Genomic DNA, 25,819 nt, shown 5'->3' with positions numbered 1-25,819 from the left:
AGCAAGTCAGGAATACTAGTTCTTAATTTCCTCATTGGGAGGGCTCACATGTACTGAAGAATTACTAGGCCTGTCACTGTTGTAGGTGGCGATGTTTCAATGTGTGAATGGCTGTAATCACCATTCTAAGTAGAAACTCTTAATCACCTCATTTCACAGATGGGACATAGAGAGGGGAAGTCACTTGCCTCAAAGTGCACTGCTGATAAATAAAATGTGTATCCGGAATGGCTAAGCACACTTCTAACTTCCTCTCCCCATCTTGTCTGATTTCTGCCACTTGATAGGGTGCTCCATGTGCATTTCCATTTCTAAACATGTTCTCAAGCTTGATGATTATCTAAAGAGACAGAATTTTAATGTCTTAAAAGTTTTTTTTTTCCTTCTTTGAAAATGAATCAGACAGGCAGAAATTTCCTTAACAACCTATGGGAATTTTTTTCCTCATAAAATAACCCAAATAAATGGTGGGAACTATTTATTTAAATCTCAGAGCAAGTTGAACCCAAGTGTCCAGATTTGCTGATCTGTCTCATACCTTGTCTCCTCTAGAGCCAGACAAGATACAAAACCTGCACTGCCGGCCCCAGAACTCTACAGCCATTGCCTGCTCTTGGATTCCTCCTGATTCTGACTTCGATGGCTACAGCATTGAATGCCGAAAAATGGACACCCAAGAAATTGAGTTCTCCAGAAAGCTGGAGAAAGAAAAATCTCTGCTCAACATCATGATGCTAGTGCCACATAAGAGGTACCTGATATCCATCAAAGTACAGTCAGCTGGTGTGACTAGCGAGGTGGTGGAAGACAGCACTATCACAATGATAGACCGTAAGTGTCCCTGGACAGAGATGGGGGAAAGGGAAGGAGGTTTCTGTCACTGGAAGGGAGGGCTGCACACCTCTCTTTAGCTTGTTCATCACTGCTCTTCTGCATACAGTGCACCTGTAGATCAATCTGTCTTATTGTCACTTGGGGAAGAAGATTGACATGGATCCAAAAAAATTAAAACATTTCTCTGGCAACCTGTACCTGACAGTCAATACCCTGACAACAAACAAGTTATGTGATCTTACTGTATCTGTATGAGCTAGTATTTAAATCCTTTACTTTGCCTGATACAAATGGAACTATTTGACAATCTGATATTGCAACTTCAGGAAAACCAACCAGGGAGCTAGCTGCCTCCTTCATGGCATTTCATGCGTCACCCTCAACTCCATTCTTCTGTTTGCTGCACTTCAGGAGAGAAGAAATTCTTGATTAGAAGCTAGAAACACTCACGTGTGTGTGTGTGAGCATGCGCACGCGCGCGCAGACAGACAGACAGACAGACAGACAGACAGACACACACACACACACACACACACACACACACACACACGCAGAGCCTGATGAAGATGACCAGAGTCCTTCCTGTCTTTGACTTGTTGAAGAGGTGAATGCAGCTGTTGTGACTCCATTTGGTTCCTTCCTGTGTCTCTCTCCAGGCCCTCCTCCTCCACCCCCACATATTCGTGTGAATGAAAAGGATGTGCTAATTAGCAAATCTTCCATCAACTTCACTGTCAACTGCAGCTGGTTCAGCGACACCAACGGAGCTGTGAAATACTTCACAGTGGTGGTGAAAGAAGCTGATGGTAAGTTAGGAGGGATTATGGAACTTTACTGGAAAACATAATTGCCTTTTGAAAGGTCATGTCTGGGCTCCTGTGATAAGTTTTTTGAAGTAGAAAAGTTACCTTTTATATCATTTTGTTTTCTTTGTGTGTCCACTAGATATAGATATAGATACATAACAAATCTTCTCCAAAGCTGTCTTGGCAACAGATCCTAATATCCTTAGATTTTAATTGTTAAATGGGAGAATAATAATAATATAATAATGATAACAATGGCAACTATAATAATAATAATAATAGCAATGATAAGAATAGTAGTGTTCTTTTACTAAGCTCTTACGATTTACCACTAGTCATCAATTTTTTTCCTCAGTACTAGGATTTAAATTCAGGGTCTCATGTTTCCTTGGCTCATGTGCTCAGCTGGTATTCTACCAGTTGAGCCACACCTCCAGTCCAGTGTTTTGCTGAGTACTTTAGAGATTGGAGTCCCATGGAATTTTCTTCCAGAGCTCACTAGTCTCATTCTTGTGCACTTCTGTTCTGTCATTAAGCAACAATACACTTGCTTCATTCAGAAGTGGCCTTACCTCTGTCTCCTTTTCTTTGTCTTAAGATCAACATGAAAATATCTACCTGCTTCCTTATTTTTTTTCTTTTGTTTTTTTTTTTTGGGGGGGGGGCCTCGGTCGTGGGGCCTGAACTCTGGGCCTGGGCACTGCCCCTCAGCTCTTCAGCTCAAGGCTAGCACCCTACCACTTGAGCCACAGGGCCACTTACGGCTTTTTTTATTTATGTGGTGCTGAGGAATCAAACCCAGGGCCTCATGCATAAAAGGCAAGCACTCTACCACTGAGCTACCTTTCCCAACCCTGCTTCCTTATTTTCTAAAAGTAAATTTTCTTCAACCATATCTGGAAATCGGGTTGATGGGATATTTTAATTACTTCAAAATACAATGCATTTATTCTTTTAAAAAAATAAACAGCATTGTGACTCAATGCTTTCACCCATCTCTGTCACAGATAATCAATCATACATTCCTAAATGACCCACAAATTCACAAATGTATCTCAAAACTTGAAAGAGGGAAAAGACGTTCATGAAAAGTGTTCTTCACTAAATTTTGAATAATGTCACTCTCTAGTTACCTAAAATAGGCAGTGGCTACCTACTTCCCACAGACTGCACAGATACTAGGCTGCAACATTCTATGCAACCACTAAGTGTGACCCTAGACCTTATTATAAGATAGCAGCATTTGACAAACCACCTGTAGAAGAGTTACATTTGGGGTACACACTTCCCTGTGTACATATTTGCATTGAAGTTATGTTATTTCTCCTAAACAGGTATTTGTGCCTGCAAAATCATTAATATATTTTACCTTCCTTATATTTTTCAAAATTATTTGAGATGTTGTACCTGAGTTTAAGCACCTTTGACAAAGGAATTAGGAAAGGATGGAAATAAAGAAAAGCACACAAGACAAAATGCATTATACTCATAAATTGATACGTTGAATTTAAACTCCTTAAAGATAATAAATTACTGCATCATTTTTAAAAAAGAAAAGTCCACACGAATCTCTATTTGAAACCTTTCTGAAATGGGGAACTGAATATTCTTCTGGGAAGATCTCAGTTTTTGTACTTAATCTCTCCTTCACACATTAATCTGAATCCTCATGAAGACCAATAAACTTTAAAAAAATGTCTCTGGGATCCACTCATTGTGAGCAAATATTAAACAAGAGTCCAGGATGCTGGGATGAATCATACAATCCCACCCACCTCTTGAAGTTCATTGTAAACGATATCCTATCTCTATCATATTTATTTTCTTAATTATGTTTTTCTCCAACCACCATCAAAGCTAGCTCACAGTGCCCAAACACACAGCAAGCCAAATGGACAAGAAAAGAGATTTGTGTGAACTGGGGGCCAAATTTGAACATTGTACTCAAGATAACAGAGAGGCTCACAGAGAGCCAGGCATGCCAGGTGGAGCTTGGCTTGAAGTACAACTGGGACAGTTTTTCTCTTATCTCTTCCCTGTTTTCAAGGTCACAGGAGCTTCCTTATTAGCTCTACTACAGTGGTTATTGGCAAGGTAGAGGGTTCTTTGAGTGGGTTGACACTCATAGTCGGAGTTTTCCAGCTTTCTAGAGTTTTGAGACGTTATCACTTCATACAATTGATCTGGCTTTGTTTCCTAGAAAAAGGTGTGTGTGTGTGTGTGTGTGTGTGTGTGTGTGTGTGTGTGTGTGTGTGTGTGTGTGTGTTGTATCTAACATGCATACTTTAAGAAAAACTGAGTTTTAGTGAAACTAGTTTTGATGTTGGTTGGAGAAAAACATAATTAGGATAACAAATATAGAAAGAAGATACCATTTAGCACTAGGCTCTGGTGGCTAACACCTGTAATCTTAATTACTCTGGAGGCTGAACTTGCCTGGGCAGGAAAGCCCATGAGATTCTTATCTCCAATTAACTACCAAAAAAAAGCTACAAGTGGAGCTGTGGCTCAAGTGGTGGAGTATTAACCATGAGCAAAAAGAAGCTCAGGGAGTTTAAGACCAGGACCAGCACAAAGAGACAGAGACAGAGAGAGAGAGGGAGTATATTAAAGGAATTTCATCAAAATTTCAGAGCCTTTCTCTTTGCTCTGAGATCACAGAATTTGTATTCTGGTATAGCTAGATAGTGGATGAGGAGACACCCTTACAAGCCTAGTCAGAAATCACTCAGAAAATTAAGTCACAAGAAAGTTTTTAACTGTGCTTTTTCTTCTCCAGGCAGGGATGACCTAAAACCAGAAGAACAGCACCCTCTCCCTTCCTACCTAGAGTACAGGCAGAATGCCTCCATCCACATGTACCAGACCAATTATTTTGCTAGCAAATGTACTGAAAGTCCTGACAGCAACTCTAAGAGTTTTAACATTAAGCTTGGAGCAGAGATGGACAGCCTGGGTGGAAAATGTGATCCCAGTCAGCAGAAATTCTGTGATGGACCACTGAAGCCACACACTGCCTACAGGTTAGATGGATTACAATGGTTTTGCTAGAAGAGACATGCTACATAACCAGGCGCTCAGCTGAGTGAGCATCTGCTGCATAGGAACTCCTGTTGATGCATAATCTCCACTAAGAGAATACGCTACCTTGTAGTGAGTGATTTATAAAAGTTATATTCCTGCTTCCATTCACCGGTAATGTGCAGAGAGGGCTTTCAGCATTGTACAAAAGCTCCAATTCATTCTGTGAACAACTGAAGGCTTTTAATAGACTGTTCTTTCTCCTAGAAATGTTTAATGCAAATCAAATAATTTATGGTGTCAAAAATTTTTTAAAAATAAAAAGGCCTAGTAAAAATATTGAATTTAGCCTAGCAATCCCAGCAACTCAAGAGACTGAGAGCTAATCTAAGGATGCTAGTTCAAAGCCAACCCAGCAAGAAAATCTGTGAAACTCTTACCTCCAGTTAATCAAGAAAACAAAACTGAAAGTTGATCTGTGGTTCAAGTGGGTAGAGTGTAGAGTGCCATCCTTAAAAAAGAAAAGCTGCCGGATGCCTGTGGCTCACATCTGTAATCCTAGTTACTCAGGAGGCTGAGATCTGAGGATTGCAATTCAAAGCCAGCCCAATCAGGAAAGTCCTCCTGAGACTCTTATCTCCAATTAACCATCAGAAAACCAGAAGTGGCACCAGAGCGCTTGCCTTGAGCTGAAGAGCTCAGGGATAGTGCTCAGGCCCAGAGTTCAAGCCCCACAGCTGATAAAAAAAAAAAAAGCTAAACGATAGTACTTAGGCCCTGAATTTTGGCGTGTGCACACACACACACACACACACACACACACAAGTGTGCGCACACGCATGCACGCACAGACTGAGTTTAAAAAGACACAAAGACTATGAGCTTATATCTTCCACTTTTAATAAGGACTGGACGTATTCTTATTTATTTACCTTAAAAGCATATAAAAATGGAACTACTCTGTGCTCCAAAAAGTACTCTTGAAGAAAAAGAGCCTTAAATGAATGAGAACACCCATTTCTCCCTCTGTGGTGACACATGAAATGTCACCGCAGCCATTGGGCCCTGTCAACCCTAAGAATTGGTAGTACTCTTTTTATAATGGCAATTACCACATTGATATTTCAGCTATGGATCAGCTTTAATGGATATATGAGAATTAGTATTCTCACAACTAAACTCTACCTAGATCCTCCCATACCATACCCCTCCATCTACTCCGTATTCTTCCCTTATGTTTGCATATAGCACCTCCTTACTTTCACTTGCTCCAGAAAGAGAAACATAGCCTTACAACCAGGGTCCTCAAGGAAAATTTCTTGATATAAGGTTACAAATATCCAAAATTATGAGTTCTGGGCCTAGTGTGATGGTAGTGGTACATGCCTAAAATATCAGTCCCAAAGAAGCTACTGAATAAGAATCACAAGTTGGAGGGCAGGCTGGGATAGAGAATTCTTGCTCATCTATATTGTATGGAGAGACCATAGCTTGGCCCTCCTGGTTCATGCCTGTAATCCTAGCTACTCAGGAAGCTTCTCAGGGCAGGAAAGCTTATGTCATACTCTCTTATTCCCAATTAACCACCAAAAAGCTGGAAGTAGAGCTGTGGCTCAAGTTGTGGAATGCTAGATTTGAGCAAGAAAGCTGAGGGACAATGCCCAGGCCCTGAGTTCAAGCCCTAAGAACAGCTCATAGATACAGAAACACACACACACACACACACACACACACACCAAAGCTGATTAAGGAAGACCTTCATCTAGAAAGTACATGACAAAGTTTGATTTATCAGGTTAGAGAGTTAGAATACTTCTTTTAAAGTTATGCAGATAAAAATTAGCAGAGATAGGGACTCAGGGCATAGTTCAATGGTAGAGCACCTGCCAAACAGGTCTTGAGTTCAAATATCAGTACTGAGGGGAAGAAAGGAAGGAAGGAAAGGAGGAAAGAAGGAAATTAGGAAGGAAGGGAGGGAGGGAGAGAGGGAATGGCAATTACCACATTGATATTTCAGCTATGGATCAGCTTTAATGGATATCTTAACTCTACCTAGATCCTCCCATACCCTTCCATCTACTCCATACTCTTCCCTTATGTTTGCATACAGCACCTCCTTATTTCCACTTGTTCCCCAGCCAGAACATGTGGAATCACCCTTGATTCCACCTTTTCTTTCATACTTCACATCCCTGAGCAAATCTTCTAGCTCCTGTCTGAAATACCCAACACTTCTCATTACCTCAACCACCACTGTAGTCCGAGCTATCATCTTCCACCTGGATTATTATAATCCCCTCCCAACACATCCTCCCATCCCCTTTTCTCCTTTGTCTATTCTTATGTAGCAACACTCACTTCTGTGTTGAACACAACATCCAATGTCTTCCCATGTCAATCTGAGCAAAAGCCATGGTCTCCCTCATGACATCATGGTGAGTAGGATCGGCCATTCCTACATGGTCTGGCTCATGGACCTCTCTGATCTCACAGCAGATCACTCATCAATAAGGCTTTGGCTTGTTTGTCTCTTGCTGTCCCTCAGAGGTCCCAGGTATTTTCTGCCTCAAATTTTTGTGACAACAGTCACCACTGAACTGTGAGCCTAACTTCTCCTTCACTTTCCTCAAATTTCTGTACAGGGTCTTCTTATCCAGGTCTTTCTACGGCCATGCTGAGTAAGGCAGCCTCATCCCCTTTGCTTTCCATCTCTTTTTCTCATAGTCTTCATCATCTGAAACCCTACATTCCTGAGTCACTTGCCTGACTTCCTCCATGGCCTGCAATCCCTGGAAAGGCAGAGGTTTTGTGTTGTTCCATGCAATATCCACAGTTTCTAGACTTAGGTGGTACCCAGCAGTAGCTCAGTGAATATTTGATGAGGAATTCAATGAATGAAAGAATGCATGACCTGCAGCTCTATCTGACTCTTTAATTCATCCCTCTCCCTGCACACATAATAACCAGGTATCCACCCAGACTTTTCCTTAAACACAATTTTCAACCCGTTCCACTGTGCTGAGTCACTAATTCACACTCCAACTGTTTTGTTTTCAGAATCAGCATTCGGGCTTTTACTCAGCTGTTTGATGAGGACCTGAAAGAATTCACAAAGCCACTCTATTCAGATACATTTTTTTCTTTGCCTATCACCACAGAATCAGGTGAGATTTGCCTGTCCTTCCTTCTGCCAGCTACCATGCCACCTATAAGAGCCAACAGTAGGGAAGTCTGGTGACACATTTGATGGTGGCAGAAACATTAATTTCCACTGGGAACTTAATCTCTATGTGACCATGGATTGATATGAATTAGATTAGACCAGAATAGACCTAAAGGAGATTAATCTAGGAAAAAAAGGTGGAAGTGCATGATATTTTTCCCTTTTCAACAGTGAGTGACATTCATTAAAATCAAGAGCTTGCAAAGACAAGAATTAAATTGATACAAAAAGCTTTCAGATATCAGTAGATCTGTGTGCACACACAGTCAGCTCTTGCCTTCAAAAGTTTGACACTATATCAAAATATTTGACAACAATTATGTCTATGAATAGACTGTTTCAATTCATTATCAATGCAGTATGACAACATGCATTCACAGTAACTAATCTAGAGATGCCTTCAAGTATACAAAAAGTTGTGTGTAAGTTATATGAAAATGCTATACCATTTTATATTGGGGACTTCAATAACCACAAACTTTGGAATAGTGGGGGTAAATCCTGGGACCAATTCACCTCAATACTGAGGGCAAACTACATTTTAAAAAAGACTAGAGGGATGGGAAGGGGAAACAAAGGAGGAGGCTACAATGCTTGATAAGAAATGTACTCTTTATCTTGCCCATGTAATTGTAACCCCCTCTGTACAGTACTTTCACAATAAAAAAGGCTAGAGAAAATACCAGAACATTAATGACTGTCTCAAAATAGTAGAGCTATAGGTGATTTTTCTTCCTTTTGCTTATTCTGTTCACTTCTTACATTGTTTTGAAGTGTTAATTTAGAGGGCTATGTGTAGGGCTCACTGGTAGAGTGCTTGCCTAGCATGTGTGAGTGTCTGGATTAAATTTCCAGTACCATAAATAGTAATGACAACAATAATTATCACTAATACTAATAGTAATAATAACAATAATAAGTTTAAAGTATTACCTTTAAAAGCTTTATATACATTTTTGAATCTCAAGTATGCTAGAGAGAACATTTGGTGATATTAGCTAATATCTAATGGGCTAGTTGTTTCTGTGGAGGTAACAGTTTTAAGCATGTTTTACATAAAATAGCATATCCAGTCTTTAGTATAAGCTTGGAAGGAGATGTCATTACTATTCTGATTTCAAAGGTGAGGACATGCAGCACCAAAAGGTTGAATAACTCACCCAAGAAGGTGCAGCTGGGATCCTGGCTCTTTTTACCACAGTATGCAGCCTATGTCCTGCCCTATCTCACTGTTCCCATTGTGCCAAACAGTTCAGCTTCCATAACCTTGTTCTTTGGCACCAATGCCTGTCCCAGCTTTCTGTGCCCAGTGGGCTGCAATTTCTTGGTCTGAGAAAGTTCTTTAGAACTAAAACAGTCTCTCCTGCTGCTTGACAAAAGATGGCTCTGCCTCACAAACCTTCCTATCTATTTATGCCAAATAAAGGGATAATCTTCCACTTTTCAGACCAAAGTAGGATTGGACCCAGTTAAGAGGATTTACATGTATTTGCTTATAATTTGGTGTTAAGTATGGACTTTGTAAACACAATTCTTTCCTATCTGAAATATTGTTATGTAACAGAAATTTCTATTTAGGCCAGTAAAGGAATGCACTTACCCTACATTCAAAACAGAATGTGTTGGTTTGATGAGTATTGAAAAACAATATGAAAAAAAAACAAATATAAAGGCTCACAATGTAATGCAAAAAATGGGCTACTTTATGGAGCTAAATATAGGAGGCAAAATAGTAACATTTTTTAAAGAAAATATATGTCAGTCTTTGTGACCTGGGGTTATAAAATGGTTTTATATATAAGATACCAAAAGTACAAACAACAAAAACACTAAATTAGGTTTAATCAAATTAAAAGGTTTTGTGTTTCAAAGGAGACCATCAAATAAATGAAATGACAACCCACAAAACAGGAGAGATTATATATCTGACAAAGGTTGAGAATCTAGAATGTGCAAAGAACTCTTATCTTTCAGCAATAAATAGGCAATCATAATTTTTAAATGTACAAAGGATCAACATAGACATTTCTCCAAAGATATACAAGTAATCCATAAATGTATGAATATATGCTCAACAGCATATATTCCATATATTTTTTTTCCATGAGGAAAATGCTAATCAAAATCTTAATAATAAGCTGGGTGCTGGTGGTTCACACCTATAATCCGAGCTACTCAGGAGGCTGAGATCTGAGGATCACAGTTCAAAGCAGGCAGGAAAGTCTGTGAGACCCCTATCTCCAATTAACTACTAAAAAATCCAGAAGTGGAGCTGTGGCTCAAGTGGTAGAGCCCTAGCCTGGAGCAAAGTAGCTCAAGGACAGCACCCTAGCCCTGTGTTCAAGCCCCAGGACCAACAAGAAGAAAGCAAGGAAGGAAGGAAGAAAGGAGGAAAGGAAGAGAGGGAGGGAGGGAGAGTGAAGGAGGGAAGGAAGGAAGGAAGGAAGAAGGGAAGGAAGGAAAGAGAGAGAAACTTTAATAAGATACTAGCCATTAAAAAAAGATACTAGCCATTGCCATTGTTATGGTCAAAAATAATAACAAGTGTTAATGATGATATGAAGAAATTGGAACCCTCAGGTATACTTTGAAGAATGATCTTTCCTACTTTGTAGAACACCTGAAGTTCCTCAAAATGTCAAACATAGTTATCCTATGATCCAGCAATCCCATTCTGAAGCATATACCCATGAGAAATACAAACTTGTTAACATAAAAATTGAAAACATGGGTGTTCATAGCTATATCAGTCACAATCACCAAGAAATAAAAAGAACTCAAATATCCATGAATAGATAAGTAAAACTTGATATATCCATACAAGTTTATTCAGCCATAAATCTAAATGAAATAAATTTTATTTACATAAACCTCTAACAACATAAGTTAAATGAAAGAAAGCACTCATCAAATGCCATTTAATCAAGACTCAGTTTATATGAAATGTACAGAACAGGGCTGGGAAGGTGGGTAAGTGGTAGAGTGCTTGCCTTGCACACATGAGGCCCTGGGTTCGATTCCTCAGCACCACATAAGCAGAAAAAAAAAGCCAGAAGTGGCGCTGTGGCTCAAGTGGAAGAGTGCTAGCCTTGAGCTGAAGAGCTGAGGGCCAGCGTCCAGGCCCAGAGTTCAGACCCTACAACCAGATCCAAAAAGAAAAAGAAAGAAATGTACAGAACAGGCAAATTCATAAACAGGAAATAGATTAGAGGTCCCCAGGGGCTACAGAGAAGGAAGAATAGAGTATCTGCCAAAAGGCATAGATTTGTTAGGGGGTGATGAAATTATAGTGATCTTTGTGGAATTCTGCAACTATAGTAACAAGTATTGAATTGTACAATGAAACTGAGTGAATGATATAGTATGTGAATTATATTTCAAGAAAACTGTTTTTAAAAAGAAACAGGCTAGCTGGATACAATGCTTCATACATGTAATCCCTGCTACTAGGGAGACTGAGGCAGGAGAATCACCTGAGCACAGAAGTTCAAGGCCAGTCTGGGCATTATGGTGAGACTCTGTCTCAAGAAACAGTTATTCCTCCTATTCATAAATTCTTGATAACAATATCCCACCAGATAACAAAAATACCAATTTTTGGGGGGGGTCGGGTCGCGGGGCCTGAACTCTGGGCCTGGGTGCTGTCCCTCAGCTCTTCAGCTGAAGGCTAGTACTCTACCACTTGAGCCACAGCACCACTTCCGGCTTTTTTCTTTTTGTGTATGTGGTGCTGAGGAATCAAACCCAGGGCCTCAGGCATACATGGCAAGCGCTCTACCACTGAGCCACCTTTCCAGCCCCTAAGAATACCAATTTTTTTTAACACAACTCTCAGCAATTCACTGGATTTGCTAAGCCCCAGAGGCTGTGTAACAAACTTTATATCAGTGAAATTGCATCTACATTTTGGTAGTAAAGTCAAGCTTTTATATCAGGTATCCCAAGCTTTACATCTGAGCACAAAGTGCAAATAAGCCATCCCTCTTTCCCTACAACAGTGAATGAACTTTTGCCCTCTAATGGATCTGCTTCTGACATCAGATAGCAGGCTTGTGGCCATTGTAGTCAATACCTCAAGGTGAGCATCACTTGAACTGTACTTGTAATAACATTACTTGCGAGATATGGCTGCAGCAGGGATATGCTCTTACTGGTTTCCTATCACTGATTTTCCCATCTGGATTTGTTGTTTCCATCTGGATTCTTGTAGAGCCCTTGTTTGGTGTCATTGAAGGTGTAAGTGCTGGCCTGTTTCTGATTGGCATGCTGGTGGCTCTGGTTGCCTTATTCATCTGCAGACAAAAAGCAAGGTATGGACAAAGATCTCTCTGGCGACTGGGTCCTCAGCTGTAGAAATGTAACTGAAAATACCCTTTGACTTGAAGCGGGAAAAGGAAAACAATTTAATTTCCCCAAGTTAAATCACCATTGTCTTCTCAGTACAAACAAAAGTCAAATTCTAGAAGCATGACTCACTGTCCATCATGGATAAATTTGGTCCTTTCCAAGGACTCATAGACAGTCAGGAGCTTTATTTAAGTGGAAATCACTCTTTTTGCATCAGTAAGAATGAAAAAAATGTTGCTTTATGTCTTTGTGAGAACAGAGATGTTTGCGAATGGTGTGCGAAAATGTTTTTATGCAATATTTTGAAAAGCATGTTTGACATCATCTCCACCACCATAATTTAAGAAGGAACTAAGAAGAGCCAGACAGCCTGCCCTCTTCTTTTAGTGAACTTACTTATTTTTTTAGTACTTTATTCTCTCTCTTGCAGTCATGTCTGGCATCTGAAGTTTACTGGTTTGAAGATTTTTTTTCAAAGGAAAGTTTTTACTGAGAGTGTAGGAAGTGATTATGACCTGTAGCCAAAAACCAGGAAACAAGTCTTCATTTATCATACAGATCTGTTTCTGAGTGGGAAAGATGACTCCTTTAGGTTCTTCTTCCCCTGTTCTCCCTTCAAAGAGATGCTGGCTGAGGGCAATGAATACTGAAAACTCCTTATTTGCACAAACATGCACAGTCTTACCATAAATGGAAAAAAATGTTCTATTGTATTATGTTGAAAATAAAAATCTTCTGCCTTCTGTTTCAGCCATGGTCGAGAGAGGCCCTCAGCTCGCTTGAGCATTCGTAGGGACCGCCCATTATCTGTCCATTTGAATCTGGGCCAGAAAGGGTAAGTGCCACCTCTTTGCATTATTTAATTTATTGGGAGATGTTTATTATGTGAGGTTTGTTAATGAGGTCTTTCTTTCTTTTCCTACTTCTTTTCAGTAACCGGAAAACTTCCTGGTAAGAGAGAACACATTAACTACCATATTATCTGCTTTTGAAATATAACAGACCATTTATGGCATTTCCCCTTTTTTCTAGTAACTTTCTTTTCCTTTTGTTTCATTTTTAATTGCAGCCCCATAAAAATAAATCAGTTTGAAGGACATTTCATGAAACTGCAGGCTGACTCCAACTACCTTCTATCCAAGGAATATGAGGTACAGTAACTCAAGCACAGTGAAGCAGAATTTCCATCCTACCCTTTCCTGTGGGATTACAGTTAGAATGATGCTTCCGCTCTCAGCCCGGTGTTTCCTTGCTCAGTATGCACCTAGTCTCCGAAACTGGTTGGAGCTCCTGAGTAGCCCCAGCAAACAAAGTGCTGCTTGGATCATATGGCAAGAAAGAATGAACACATTTCAGCTGTAAACCTGGTGCTGTCAAGTTATTCAGCCTGATCATTTGCTTAGCTGGGAAATAATATGGCTTGACAAAAAGTGACCAAGCTTTGGATGTGATTCCCAGTTTTTCCACTTTTGGGACCTGGAACACATTAGTTATACTCTCTAAGCCTGGTCTGTAAGATGGTGATAAGAATGTCTCCAGTGGGCAACTGTAGAAGGAAATGGAGCTCATACCAATGTAATAGTAGGCATTCTGGAACTTAAAATGCTTATTACCTAGCTCAAGGACTATATAACTTCTATTTTATATATTCTATTCTATTTTATTCTTCTCTTATATTCTGTTCTATTTTATATTCTCTACCTATAATTTTTTTTAACCCAACAGGACCTAAAAGACATAGGTCGAAACCAGTCATGTGATAGTGCACTCTTGCCAGAGAACAGAGGGAAAAATCGATACAACAATATATTGCCCTGTAAGTTCTGTGTTGAAATTTGCAGCGCTGTCTTCCTCTAACCATTTCTGCTCTTTTCCAGGAATAAAAGGGGACTAAATAAATATGGTATAATAAAAAATATCTGTAAGTTATAGGAAGCTAGAAATGGAAGATCGCAGGCTATAAATGACTTTAACAAGGAAAGATTGCTACTGAATTTCTCTCCAGAAGGGTAAATAACAGTTTGAATTCTAGTTATATGAGGACACAAGCTGTTGACATTTCCCCATGGGTTAACAGCAGGTCTCTGACACAAAGCTGGCCAGGGTCTGTTTCACTAAGTCTCTAATTAACAATATTTAAGAAAAAGAGTCCATTAGTTAAAGCAATAGAAGGCAGTTTTTCTGGATTTTATTTATTCCAGTGGTGTAAGGGAACTAGCTGGTCACCCCATTAGACAAGTGTCATAATATTGCAAAACAAACTGTACCGGGGGCCTCATTCACATCCATCTCCTGTGTCTGATTGTTCATGTACAACCTGGGGCAATGCGGTTGTCCTGTCTTTGCTCATCTGTAAAGTAGAGATAAGAACACCTTGCTTGAGGCTGCTGTGGGACTCAGAGATAAGGTGCATCCATTTTTACACATTACATAAATAGAAAATCACTCCAAGACACAGCAACAAACTTGTCGATAAACTTCCTTCCAGATGATGCCTCGCGAGTGAAGCTGTCCAATGTAGATGATGACCCTTGCTCTGACTACATCAATGCCAGCTACATCCCGGTAAGTGAGCCATCAAGTCATCTACATGGGATATAACACTCCTCCTGCAAGCCCCACTGCTTTCCGTCTAAAAACATTTGCAGGTTTTAGAGGACCATATCGGATTGTCATAGAGTAGAAAGTGTGAAGTATAAAGCACTTCAATCACCGCCAAACCCCACTTTCCACAGTGCCTATAATACTACACAATTATCAGGCTGCATTCCCAAAGATTGCCTTCGTTCTGCAGCCCTAAGACAAGACTGGAGCTTCCTAAAGAAGTTGGGTCCCCAATGATAAGGCTGCCAAGCCAGGGAAAACAAACTCCTGTTATTTGGATTTTTGTAAAACTGAAGACCCACTTCAAAGACAAGTCAGACCTGGGCCTTGATTCTGGCTAGAATCGAGTCAACTTTCTAAAACACCGCAATGGAAAGAGTTTCAGGGGCTAGGCATCGGTGGCTCACGCCTGTAACCCTAGCTACTCAGGAGGCTGAGATCTGAGGATTGTGGTTCAAAGCCAACTGAGGCAGGACAGTCCGTGAAACTCTTACGTCCAATAAACCACCAGAAAAACAGGAAGTGGCGCAGTAGCTCAAGTGGTAGAGCACTAGCCTTGAGCTGAAGAGCTGAGGGATAGCACTCAGGCCCAGAGTTCAAGACCCATGACCAACAACAACAACAAAAGAAAGTGTTTCAGGGGTTGGACAAATCTGGGTTTGAATCCCATTTCTGCCCTTTGCTGGATCTATAATCAAAGACAAGTTATACCTCTTTGGGCCTCCAGTTTCTTTTTCAAAAACAATAATAATTGCCTCAAACAATCACTCAATTTATGTGATAAACTCACAGGAAGTAAGTGCTCTCTTAAGGTCAAACACTGAGTCACTGTTCACAGGGATCCAACACTAAAGGAGCTCTCAGACAGTAGAAACATCAAGAATGTAGAAAAGTGATGTGATGAGAAACTTACCGAGGCAGGGGCTTCTCCAACATAACATACAGCCACATCAGCTGGGGAGCTTGTTAAAATGTGCTATGTGATGGGGTCTGGGATTTTAACAAGCCTCAGTATGATCCCATTGCTACCTGCGCAAGGACTACATTCGGAATAGCAAGAGGCTAGAGGTTGCCACAAAGCATCAAGGAGGAGAATATCACCCCATAGAGAGAAAGATAAAAGAAGCACAGCCCAACAGAGATCATGCAAAAGGATAAATACGGACTAGCCAGTTGAGAGGCAGTGTGTGGGTGGCAGAGGTGACATCATGGAGAGACCCTGGGAGAGGCAATGAGAGAAAGAGCATCCACTGGATTTTGCAAGCAATCCTGCCTTGCTGAAGTGCAGAATGAGTGGGCGGAAATAACCTGGCTCGGTTCTGACCCACTGCACATTATGTAGCGGAGCTCATGGAACCACGGCTCTTCTCCATTAAGCATCTCCTGTGAGACATCCCCTCACCAACTTACTCTAATGTCATTTGTGCAAAATGACTAAGATTCCTCAAGTGTCAATTATCCAAAATGATGACTATTCCTCAAATAGTCTGCACGCCACACACACACACACACACACACACACACACACACACACACACACACGCCACATAATTGAGAGTGGAGAATTTTTGAGATCATTGCTTCAAGTCCTCTATTTGCCTTTCAGAATAGACCCAGCCTGACAAAAGGGAATGTGGTTCTGAACAATAGTTCAATGTTCTAGCCTTTGTCCTTCCTGCTCAAGCCTTGACGTTTGTGTTAGTATCTTTCTCTCAAGTCCAGAGCCTGGCGGAGACTTCCATGTCATCTAATCTGCAGAGCTGACTCTTTGTTTACAGTTTTGAAGAGGCCCATTGTTTCTGACTCTTCATATTGTAAATTCATCTCAGGGCAACAACTTCAGAAGAGAATACATAGCTACTCAGGGACCGCTTCCTGGCACCAAGGATGACTTCTGGAAAATGGCGTGGGAACAGAACGTTCACAACATTGTCATGGTGACCCAGTGTGTTGAGAAGGGCCGAGTGAGTAAACAGCTTTCCTGACTTCCTAGCTTTCCTTTCTGCCACCCAGATGGAATCTAACCTCACCCTACCCAAAGTTACACCCCACCGTCACCCCACCATGTGAGAACATCATTAGTGTTTTCAGTCACGGTGTATAAAAGGCTCTAACAGGAAATCCAGGTGATTCCCCCATTCTGTTTATGTGTCTGAATTTCCAGTCAGGGCTATGTCCATATGAGAACTGATACATCACAAGTGCTCATTACACAGCGTTTCAACCATTGATTTGTTCCATCTTTAAGTGTCCCGCTATATGGAGAGATTCTGCTAGATTGAGGGGTCTGTCCTTGCCCTCAAAAAGAAGTGTTTTCAGCTGTGCTAGTGAACCCAAAGGAAAATAGTTATCTGGGCAAATTATATACAGATCTCTTATAATGCACTTATAACCCTCCACATTCTAAAGGTTAAATTGCTCAATAAAATTACACATTGGTTTTAGATTTAGATTTTTAGGCCATTCATTCTAGACTGAGACTTATATATCTTCCTCTACAGGACTAGCCTGTGTGATATTTATAATTATGTTATCATAATATAATTTAGCATTATTTATTACATGTAATATAGTAAGATGTAATTAATATCATTCTAATGATGGAGCACTGGAAAAATGTCTATAACAGTTAAGTATGTTTGATAAAACAGAGATGTATTCATATGCATATGTAACTATTTACCCTCCTGGGATATCTTGCCATTATCAGTGCAATACAATTAATCTCATACAGTATTTTTTAAACATGTCTATATGTATAAACATATTTAAAATCAATGAATATGTCTTTCATAAAAATGTCAATTTATACATAACTATATAAAATAACCCCAAGCAAAACACAAACATGCATAAATAAATGCTCATAGCCCCCTTTTACTCTTCTTTGAACATGGAAAGGCAAGTTTTTCTTTTTCTTTTTTTTTATTGTGACAATACCATACAGAGGGTTTTAAATTACATGGGCAAGGTAATGAACACACTTCTTATCAAGCATTGTTGCCTCCTCCTTTGTTTCCCCTTCCCATCCCTTCCCATCTACCCCATACCCCCACTTCCCTCTTCCCCACCCTCCCCCACCCCTGGCCAAAATTATAAAGTTCGTTTTTCAACATAGCGACTTGTACATCTCATTGTTGCAATGGGTCCACCTGTATCCCTATTTAAATGATTTGTTTTTTTTTTCCTTCCCCTCCACAAATTATACCAACATCAAATACAGTGAAAACAGGGGTTATACCGTGGGGGAGGGACATACAAAGCAACAAAGAAATCATCTTATAAATGTGTTAGAAACAATCGCAAGAAAGAAAAAACATTTGAATCCTTATCTTGGGGTTCATTTTGCCTAACATCATCTTATCTGACCATTTCTGCTTGTCTCAGACATATACTAGTTATTGCAAATAAGGGAAACCATGGGGCCTATGTTTCTTTGGGCCTGGCTTACTTTACTTAATATAATTTTTTCCAAGTCTTTCCATTTTCTAACAAATGGGCAATGTCATTCTTTCTTACAGAGGCATAGAATTCCATTGTGCATATATACCACACTTTCTTGAAGAAATGCTCAACCTCCCTAGCCATAAAAGAAATCCAAATCAAAACAACATTGAGATATCACCTCACCCCAGTTAGAATGGCTATAATCAAGAAGTCTAATAACAACAGATGCTGGAGGGGATGGACAGAAGGGAACCTTACTGAATTGTTGGTGGGAGTGTAAACTTGTTCAACCACTTTGAAAAGCAGTATGGAGGTTCCTCAAAAGACTCCACATAGAGCTCTCCTATGACCCACTTTTGGGCATTTACCCAAATGATCACAAATAAGACCACACTAAAGCTACCAGCACAACTATGTTTATTGCAGCATTATTTACCATAGCTAAGATATGGAACCAACCCAGATGCCCCTCACTAGATGATTTACATTTCTTTTATGGCTAGGGAGGTTGAGCATTTCTTCATGTGTCTATCAGCCATCCTTCTGGAAAGGCAAAGGTTTTCTAAGCATTCTAGCTTCTCAAAAAATCTCTTGGCATCTGGCCCAGGCTAGAAAATATACGAACAAAACAGGAGTAGGAAGACAATGCTTTCCTGAGTCTAGCTAAATCTTCCTTCAGGAAGAACAAGATTTTTTTCCCTCACATTCTTTTTGTAGTTCTGAAGAGTAGGCCAAGGCCTTGTACATGCTAAACAGGCATACTATCAACAGAGCTACATCCCCAGACCTAGAGCAAGAAAATTGTATATGCTATGGGTACCGAAATGCTGAGGGAATCAGTCAAAACAAAAACTCAAGCCCTGTAATGCCTGAGTAGATGATGCTTCCAGGTAGAAGCAGGGATGTGTCCCATACGGCACCAGCCCAGCTAGAGTATAGACAGTCGCATGGTTTTAGCAGCTAAGCCTGGATTCCTCCCTTGGGAAGGAATTCAAAGAGGCAAGTCCTGTTTCCAGGCTGACTTTTTTTCTCTCTGCACTCTCCTAGGTAAAGTGTGATCACTACTGGCCCCCAGATCAAGATTCCCTCTACTACGGAGACCTCATCCTGCAGATGCTGTCAGAGTCAGTGCTGCCCGAGTGGACCATCAGGGAGTTTAAGATATGCAGTGTATGTTAGTTTGCTTGACTTCCATTAAGGACCTGAAATGGTGAACGGAAATTTGTGAATCCTAGGTGGACTGCTTCGTTTTCAGGAGTTTCGGCTTGTAGAAACTTCTCTGAGTGGCAGAGTTGTCAAATCGGAGTCTGCCTTAGGTTGTGCTTCTTCTTATCCTGCTCTCTACTCTTCCAGGAGGAACAGCTGGATGTCCACAGACTCATCCGTCACTTTCACTATACGGTGTGGCCAGACCATGGAGTCCCAGAGACCACCCAGTCCCTGATCCAGTTTGTGAGAACTGTCCGGGACTTTATCAACAGAACCCCAGGTCCCGGGCCCACTGTGGTGCACTGCAGGTATGCGGCACCCTAGGAGACAATAATAAAACATCTGTGAGAGGAATCTGGAAAAACAAGGTGGAAGTATGAGGAATGTGGCCAGTGAATGATTACTTTGGGACAATAAGGCCGCTTTAGCTCCTGGAAGATTTTATGTTCTTCTTTATGCTCCCTAACCTTGCTCTCCCTTATTGACTTTCATTTTCTTTACTCCCTCTTCTCTCCCAAGGTCTTGTTCTTCTCTCACCCTCGTGTTATTTTCCTACTATACAAAAAAAAAAAATCCTTCAGTGACTTCTGTGTCTTCCCTAAGGAGTCCATTTAACCTTCAATCCAGTTTATCAACAACTTTCTGTCACTTAGCTGGTATATGGTGACTACTCAAGCTCACCTCCTGCTGTTCTCTCCAACTACCATACTTTCTCTCTCTTTCTCTTCCATCTTTCTAAGCCCTCTATAACCTTCACATCCCTGTTCTGTTTCCATCAATTTTGCTTTGTTTAGCCAATACCAGTGTTTAACTCAGGGACTTGTACTAGCTCATCTTGCTTGCTCAACTGGCACTCTGTTACGTGAGCCTTGCATCCAGCCCTACTTCTTACTGGGTATTTTAGAGATAGACCTTTGGTGACTTTTCTTCCCTGGCTGGCTTTGAACCATGATCCTCTGGATCAAAGCCTCCTGAATAACTAGCATTACAAGCCACCACTACCCAACCAGTAGTATTTCTTTGTCCCTTGGTCCCGCTATAAAAATTACCATGGACTAATTTATACACAGTAGAAATTTGTTTCTGATAGTTTTGAAGGCTGGGAAGTCCAAGCTCAAGGGGCTAATAGATTCATGTCTTTTGAGAGCTTACCACTCTTCTCTGCTCCTCTTTGCTTTTATAAGGCACTCATCACATCTTTAAGAGTAGAGTTCTCCTGATTTAATCACTTCCTAAAGGCTGCAACAACTACAACTGCTGAATGGAGTATGAAATTTCACCGTGACACAAACGTGAAGACCACAGCATAGCACTTTCCATCTCTAACAACCAGTTTTGCTCTTAAATGTCTGTTCTTTCTTGACTTTTCTTTGTCTCAGACTGTCTGTCCATAAAATCAACCTAACAAGCCATGTTTTTCTCTCTGGGGAGCCTGATGTTTAGCTAATTAATGTTTGCAGCAACACTTTGATAGCACTAACTGAATGGCACTAATAAATAAAGAGCAGAGAATTGCTACAGTAAGAGAAATGTCAAGTGTGCTAATTTTCTCCCAATCAGCCTGACACCCTAGGAGGCCTGCTTTTATATGTCATTGGAACCCTGATGCTTTTAGTGGGAATGTGAGACACTTAAGAGCTTTCTGAAGAATCACAGCCATTTTCGTCCAGGAGTACTGGAGAATTGTTCTTTTTTATCTTATAAATGTGGACATCAGCAACCTAAATAACAACTAGAGATTCTATACAGAATATTTGGGAATAGCAGAACATTGCAGTGGAAATACGCGTGTCATGGTAGACACAATGGGTATCTTCAAAGAGGTTAAGGCTAGGGCAAATTACTAAGACAAAAAGAGAGAAATTTAAATATTCTTTATGACACAGATTTTACTAGTCTGAACTCGTATTGGTTAGGAATTAGTGGTAGTGCCTTGTGAGTTCCATTGCTGAATTATAGTCCTAAACAGTCTTAAGGATAAGTTTTGCTACAGAAATCTGTGCACAGATACAAGCTTGCAAAGCATGGATATCATAGAATGAGAAGGAATTTCTTGTAGGGATTTTAGAAACTCCTTGAGCAAGCAGGCAGGTAGGTATGAGTTCTGCCCTTTCCTAGCTAACCAACTCTAATTCTGTCTGGGTTGGATAAGAATAATTTCATCTTGATGTCAGCAACTTCCACAGCACCTAAAAAAATCCCCAGATTATAATCACCTTGGGGAGTAATCTGACAGTCCTAGAAAAGTGTTCATATCCTGCCTTGTACTCACTACTAACACATACACAAACACACCAAAACCTACAATAATAAAGTAGAAATTAGATCTACATGTAATAATACAGATAAATCTCAAAACCCAAATTGAGTGGAAAAGTTGGCAAAGAGACACATAAAATGAATACTCTGTTCATGGATTTACATGTATGTAGAACAAGATGAAAACATGCATAGATAAGATTTATACCAAATACAGAGCAGTCCTTATCTTTGATGAGGTGAAAGATGAGAAGAAGGATAGAGGGAAATGGACCACAGGGAGTTCTAGGTTATATTTCTGTAGGAGAGAGAACACATTGAGAGAAAGAAACATTCCTATATTCTCCCACATCTTAGGAGAAAAAAGATTGTATCACAATATTGCCGTAATGTTGAGAGGCAAATTTAATGAAAAGACTGAATCTTCCTTTACCATCTCTTGTAGTGCCGGTGTAGGTAGAACTGGAACCTTTATTGCACTGGATCGAATCCTCCAGCAATTAGACTCCAAAGACTCTGTGGACATTTATGGAGCAGTACATGACCTAAGACTTCACAGAGTTCACATGGTTCAGACTGAGGTAAGAATTACAAACTGAAAGGCTCAATTTACCCTTCTCCTTCCCACCCCAAAATATGTCCAGGTCTCTATTCTGACAAGGGGAGATAACCCTGGCCCTTAGGAAGAGAAAGAAAGGACGGCATAGAGACATTTTGTAGGACTTATTATTTCGAAACACATTTCAGTGACCTTGAAGATGATGTATGACCTTATCCTTACTGAACTAGTTACTCAGCTTAGAAGAAAATTAATTTAGATTGGTAGGAAGAAAAATGAATTTTTGATCAAATGCATTATATATATATATATATGGAAATGGCCAAGCTCGCCCATCTTGGTGCTTGTTTCATAAGAATTACAAATTATTAACGGGGAAGAAGATTCCAATCTGTTCTCAGTCCTGACCTTGACCCCCTCTGTCTGTACCCCCATCTCTAGAGATACCAGGGGCCATATGTCAATCATGATAGCTAAATGTTTCTATTTGTACAGCCCTCTTGACATTTTTTGATAATTGATGAACATGTTATCCCATTAAAATTTTATAGTAACCAAGTAGGAAAGGTATTACATTTTATTTCTAATTAGAAAAGTGAAGTTCAGAAGCTAAAGGGGCTTATAGAAAATCTGTATCTATGAAGTGGTTATGTTGACTTAGAGCCTGTTCTAGTCTGCACTAGAAAATCCTCTCCTTGAGTACCAAGCCCACTTCCTCCCTGCCTCAGGCTATGATCTGTATCCTCCACATGTGGCAAGCATGCCTCTCTCCTGCATAAACATCTTCCAAATCCTCAGGTTCTCTTAGTCATGGGTTTTCCTAAGTTATTGCCTGAGTAACTGCATAAAACTGTATTAAAAAAATTGCTTTACATAGCTGGGCATGGTGGCACAAACCTGTAATCCAAGTTACTCAGGAGGCCAAGAAAGGAGGGTCTTAGTTTGAGGCCAACTAGGCAAAAATCCAATGAGATCCTATCTCAAAAGCAAGCCCAGAATGGTGATGTACACATCTATCCATTCAAGTTACACAGGAGGCAGAGGTAGGGGAATTATGGTCCTGACTGGAAGTAGTTCTAAGTACCCCATTACATCACCCTGGGGGACAGATCATCGTGTCTGTGCTTCTCTGTCTGTACAGACTAAATTAACAGAAAGCACAGGGTGCATTAACCAGAACCACTCATTCTCAGGTTCCCATTAACCTTTCACTTAATGGCTTTAGCAGCCATGGATGATCACTGTCCAGCTGCTGTTTCATTTGTGCAGTGGGATGTTATCTCTCATATCGTAACTCCTAGCCATCTTTCTTCAGAAGATGATGAGTTCCTAGAGGCTACGAACTTGCGTTCCTTCTCTGTATTAATTCTTTAGTCTATTAAATGAATCCACAAAGACCCTTATTATGTTGCCAAAAGGTCAGCATGGAAACTTCATTATTAGTTTGTTGTCATTTCCATAGACTCAGACCACAAATAATTTGTAATATGGGAGACAAAGAGGCTAGACCACATTGTAAATAGTGTGTGTGTGTGTGTGTGTGAGTGTGCACGCACACACGCGCATGCGTGTGTGTGTGTGTGTGTGTAAAGACTCCCTAGTTACTGTTAGAGACTGGGCCATGTATCACTTCTCTATACCCTTCCAAAATGCTGGGGCTTTTTGAATATCACTGGCTGGCTTTCAGCGCAAATACAATGCAATATGCCAAATCTCCTGCTTCTCTTCTTCCTCCTTAGAAATGACTCCTTCTTCTCCCTGTTCTCTTCTCCTCTACCTCTCTGAAGATTGACGGCTTATTTCCCAGCCTGCCTTCCCCACGGTTCTATACTCCAATGACAGACTTCTTTCATTTTTCATTTTTCATGTGATGTCTTAACCCCACCCCATGTTTTCAAGGACCAATATACATGCCCCTCTTTCCCAGATCCAATTCTTCTTCCTCAGCATTTAAATACGTACATATTTATCAAACATGTTCACTAAGGGTCACAGGCTTCTCCAACTCAAAATGCTATACACCTAACTCCCTAATTCATTGTTTCTTTAAGTGCACGCACACACACACACACACACACACACACACACACGACATTTGCATCTTCTGATTTCCATTGGGAATGTTGTCATCCATGTGTCTGTGCAAGCCAGGGAGAGCTGACTTGTTTCCACATCCAGGCAGTCAGGAAGTCCTGTCAATTCTACCCAACAGCTTTCTCTTAGTTCTAGTTCCTCTACTTCACTGCCACTGCTCTTGCTCAACCCCATTTTATTTTTCATGGACTCATTGGGGTGGCCTCCTATTGGGTCGCCTGCTTTCAGCTCCTAGAAAAAAATCCTAGTGTGGTGGGGATACGTGAAGCCCCAGCATCTGAGAGGCTGAAGCAGGAGGATTGCAAGTTCAAAAACAGACTGAACTATACAGCAAGACTCTATCTCAAAAACAAAACTAGCCAAATAAGCAAAAATTCTGGTACTTTCCCATTGCGTGTCCAATAAAGTTCAAATTTTCATTTTCATGTACAGCCTCTTCATAACCTGGTCCAACTTACTTCTACTGCTTCATAACTGCTCAAACTAACTGTTTGGGAATCTGCTATTTCCCTCCCTGGTCCAGAACAAACTTTGCTTTTTTAAAATCATCATGATGAAATTAACATTATAGCAAGATAGACATTTTCCCTCTCTCTTTTCTCTTCATCAAACACTCCAGCAATGTACAACATTATCTGTCTGGCTTTCTTAGTTTACCACAGTTGGGCACTTTTTTCTAGTCTCAGAACTCCTGGCCACAGAGCTGTCCTGACTCCTTTGCTAATAGAAGAAGGTACAGATGACTGTCATTCACAGCCAAACTCCAAGGGTGATGGACAGCAAAGAAAAAGGACGTCTTGATCTCTCCTATTTTTTTTCTGGGTCTATAGTGACAGTTGACCTCAACCTTCTTCTATCTTGGGAATTTGGGATACAAAGAAACTCAAGTCATCTCTATTTTTGATGAATATATCAAACAAAGGATTTAGAAACAAAGAGGCATTAGACAGGGGATTTGCAAACCCGCCTTGGGGCAAATTTGCAGCATGACTCTGAGACACTGAAGAACAATAAACGAGGGTCACAGTCTGTCAATCACATCAACTTCTGAGAAAGAAACACAGGGAGGTCACAGGACTAAGGATCTGGGGATCTACTGGGGAGAGTATCCGGGAGGTTTCCATGACCCACACAATCTACATTCTTAACTACACCCCACTTCGCACACTTTCCAGAACATTTGTGCACTTTCATATTATTTCTATCACTTGGAATGCCCCCATTTTACTCCAATTCTTAAAAATATTACCTTTTCTTCCCTCAAAGTGAGCTTAAAGTCTTTTCTTTTGGTATGAATCTTCATGCACAGTTCTACTTTATGTTTATCATCTTCCAGGCATTCATTTACAGTCCTCCTCTGCTAACTCATGTACTTAGTGACCATGAAAGGCTACATTTATACCTATGTATGCGAGC

General features: G+C 40.4%; 1 protein-coding gene across 2 annotated transcripts in view; it reads left to right on the top strand.

Moving 5' to 3' along the window:
- Window positions 1-25,819, top strand: part of Ptprb (protein tyrosine phosphatase, receptor type, B) — a 110,321-nt gene that overhangs the window by 73,756 nt on the left and 10,746 nt on the right. For both annotated transcript variants that reach the window (XM_013021373.1, XM_013021383.1), the window contains 14 exons: window positions 553-831; window positions 1,491-1,640; window positions 4,420-4,663; window positions 7,719-7,825; window positions 12,095-12,194; window positions 12,983-13,066; window positions 13,165-13,182; window positions 13,301-13,382; window positions 13,957-14,047; window positions 14,720-14,796; window positions 16,665-16,799; window positions 19,330-19,452; window positions 19,636-19,799; window positions 22,196-22,331. In XM_013021373.1, the coding sequence (XP_012876827.1) occupies window positions 553-831; window positions 1,491-1,640; window positions 4,420-4,663; window positions 7,719-7,825; window positions 12,095-12,194; window positions 12,983-13,066; window positions 13,165-13,182; window positions 13,301-13,382; window positions 13,957-14,047; window positions 14,720-14,796; window positions 16,665-16,799; window positions 19,330-19,452; window positions 19,636-19,799; window positions 22,196-22,331 (1,790 nt within the window). The remainder of the gene's footprint in view (window positions 1-552; window positions 832-1,490; window positions 1,641-4,419; window positions 4,664-7,718; window positions 7,826-12,094; window positions 12,195-12,982; window positions 13,067-13,164; window positions 13,183-13,300; window positions 13,383-13,956; window positions 14,048-14,719; window positions 14,797-16,664; window positions 16,800-19,329; window positions 19,453-19,635; window positions 19,800-22,195; window positions 22,332-25,819) is intronic.

Source organism: Dipodomys ordii, unplaced genomic scaffold (assembly GCF_000151885.1).
Source record: "Dipodomys ordii isolate 6190 unplaced genomic scaffold, Dord_2.0 Scaffold3, whole genome shotgun sequence".
Classification (NCBI taxonomy): Eukaryota; Metazoa; Chordata; class Mammalia; order Rodentia; family Heteromyidae; genus Dipodomys; species Dipodomys ordii.
This window is presented reverse-complemented; position numbering and strand designations above follow the sequence as displayed.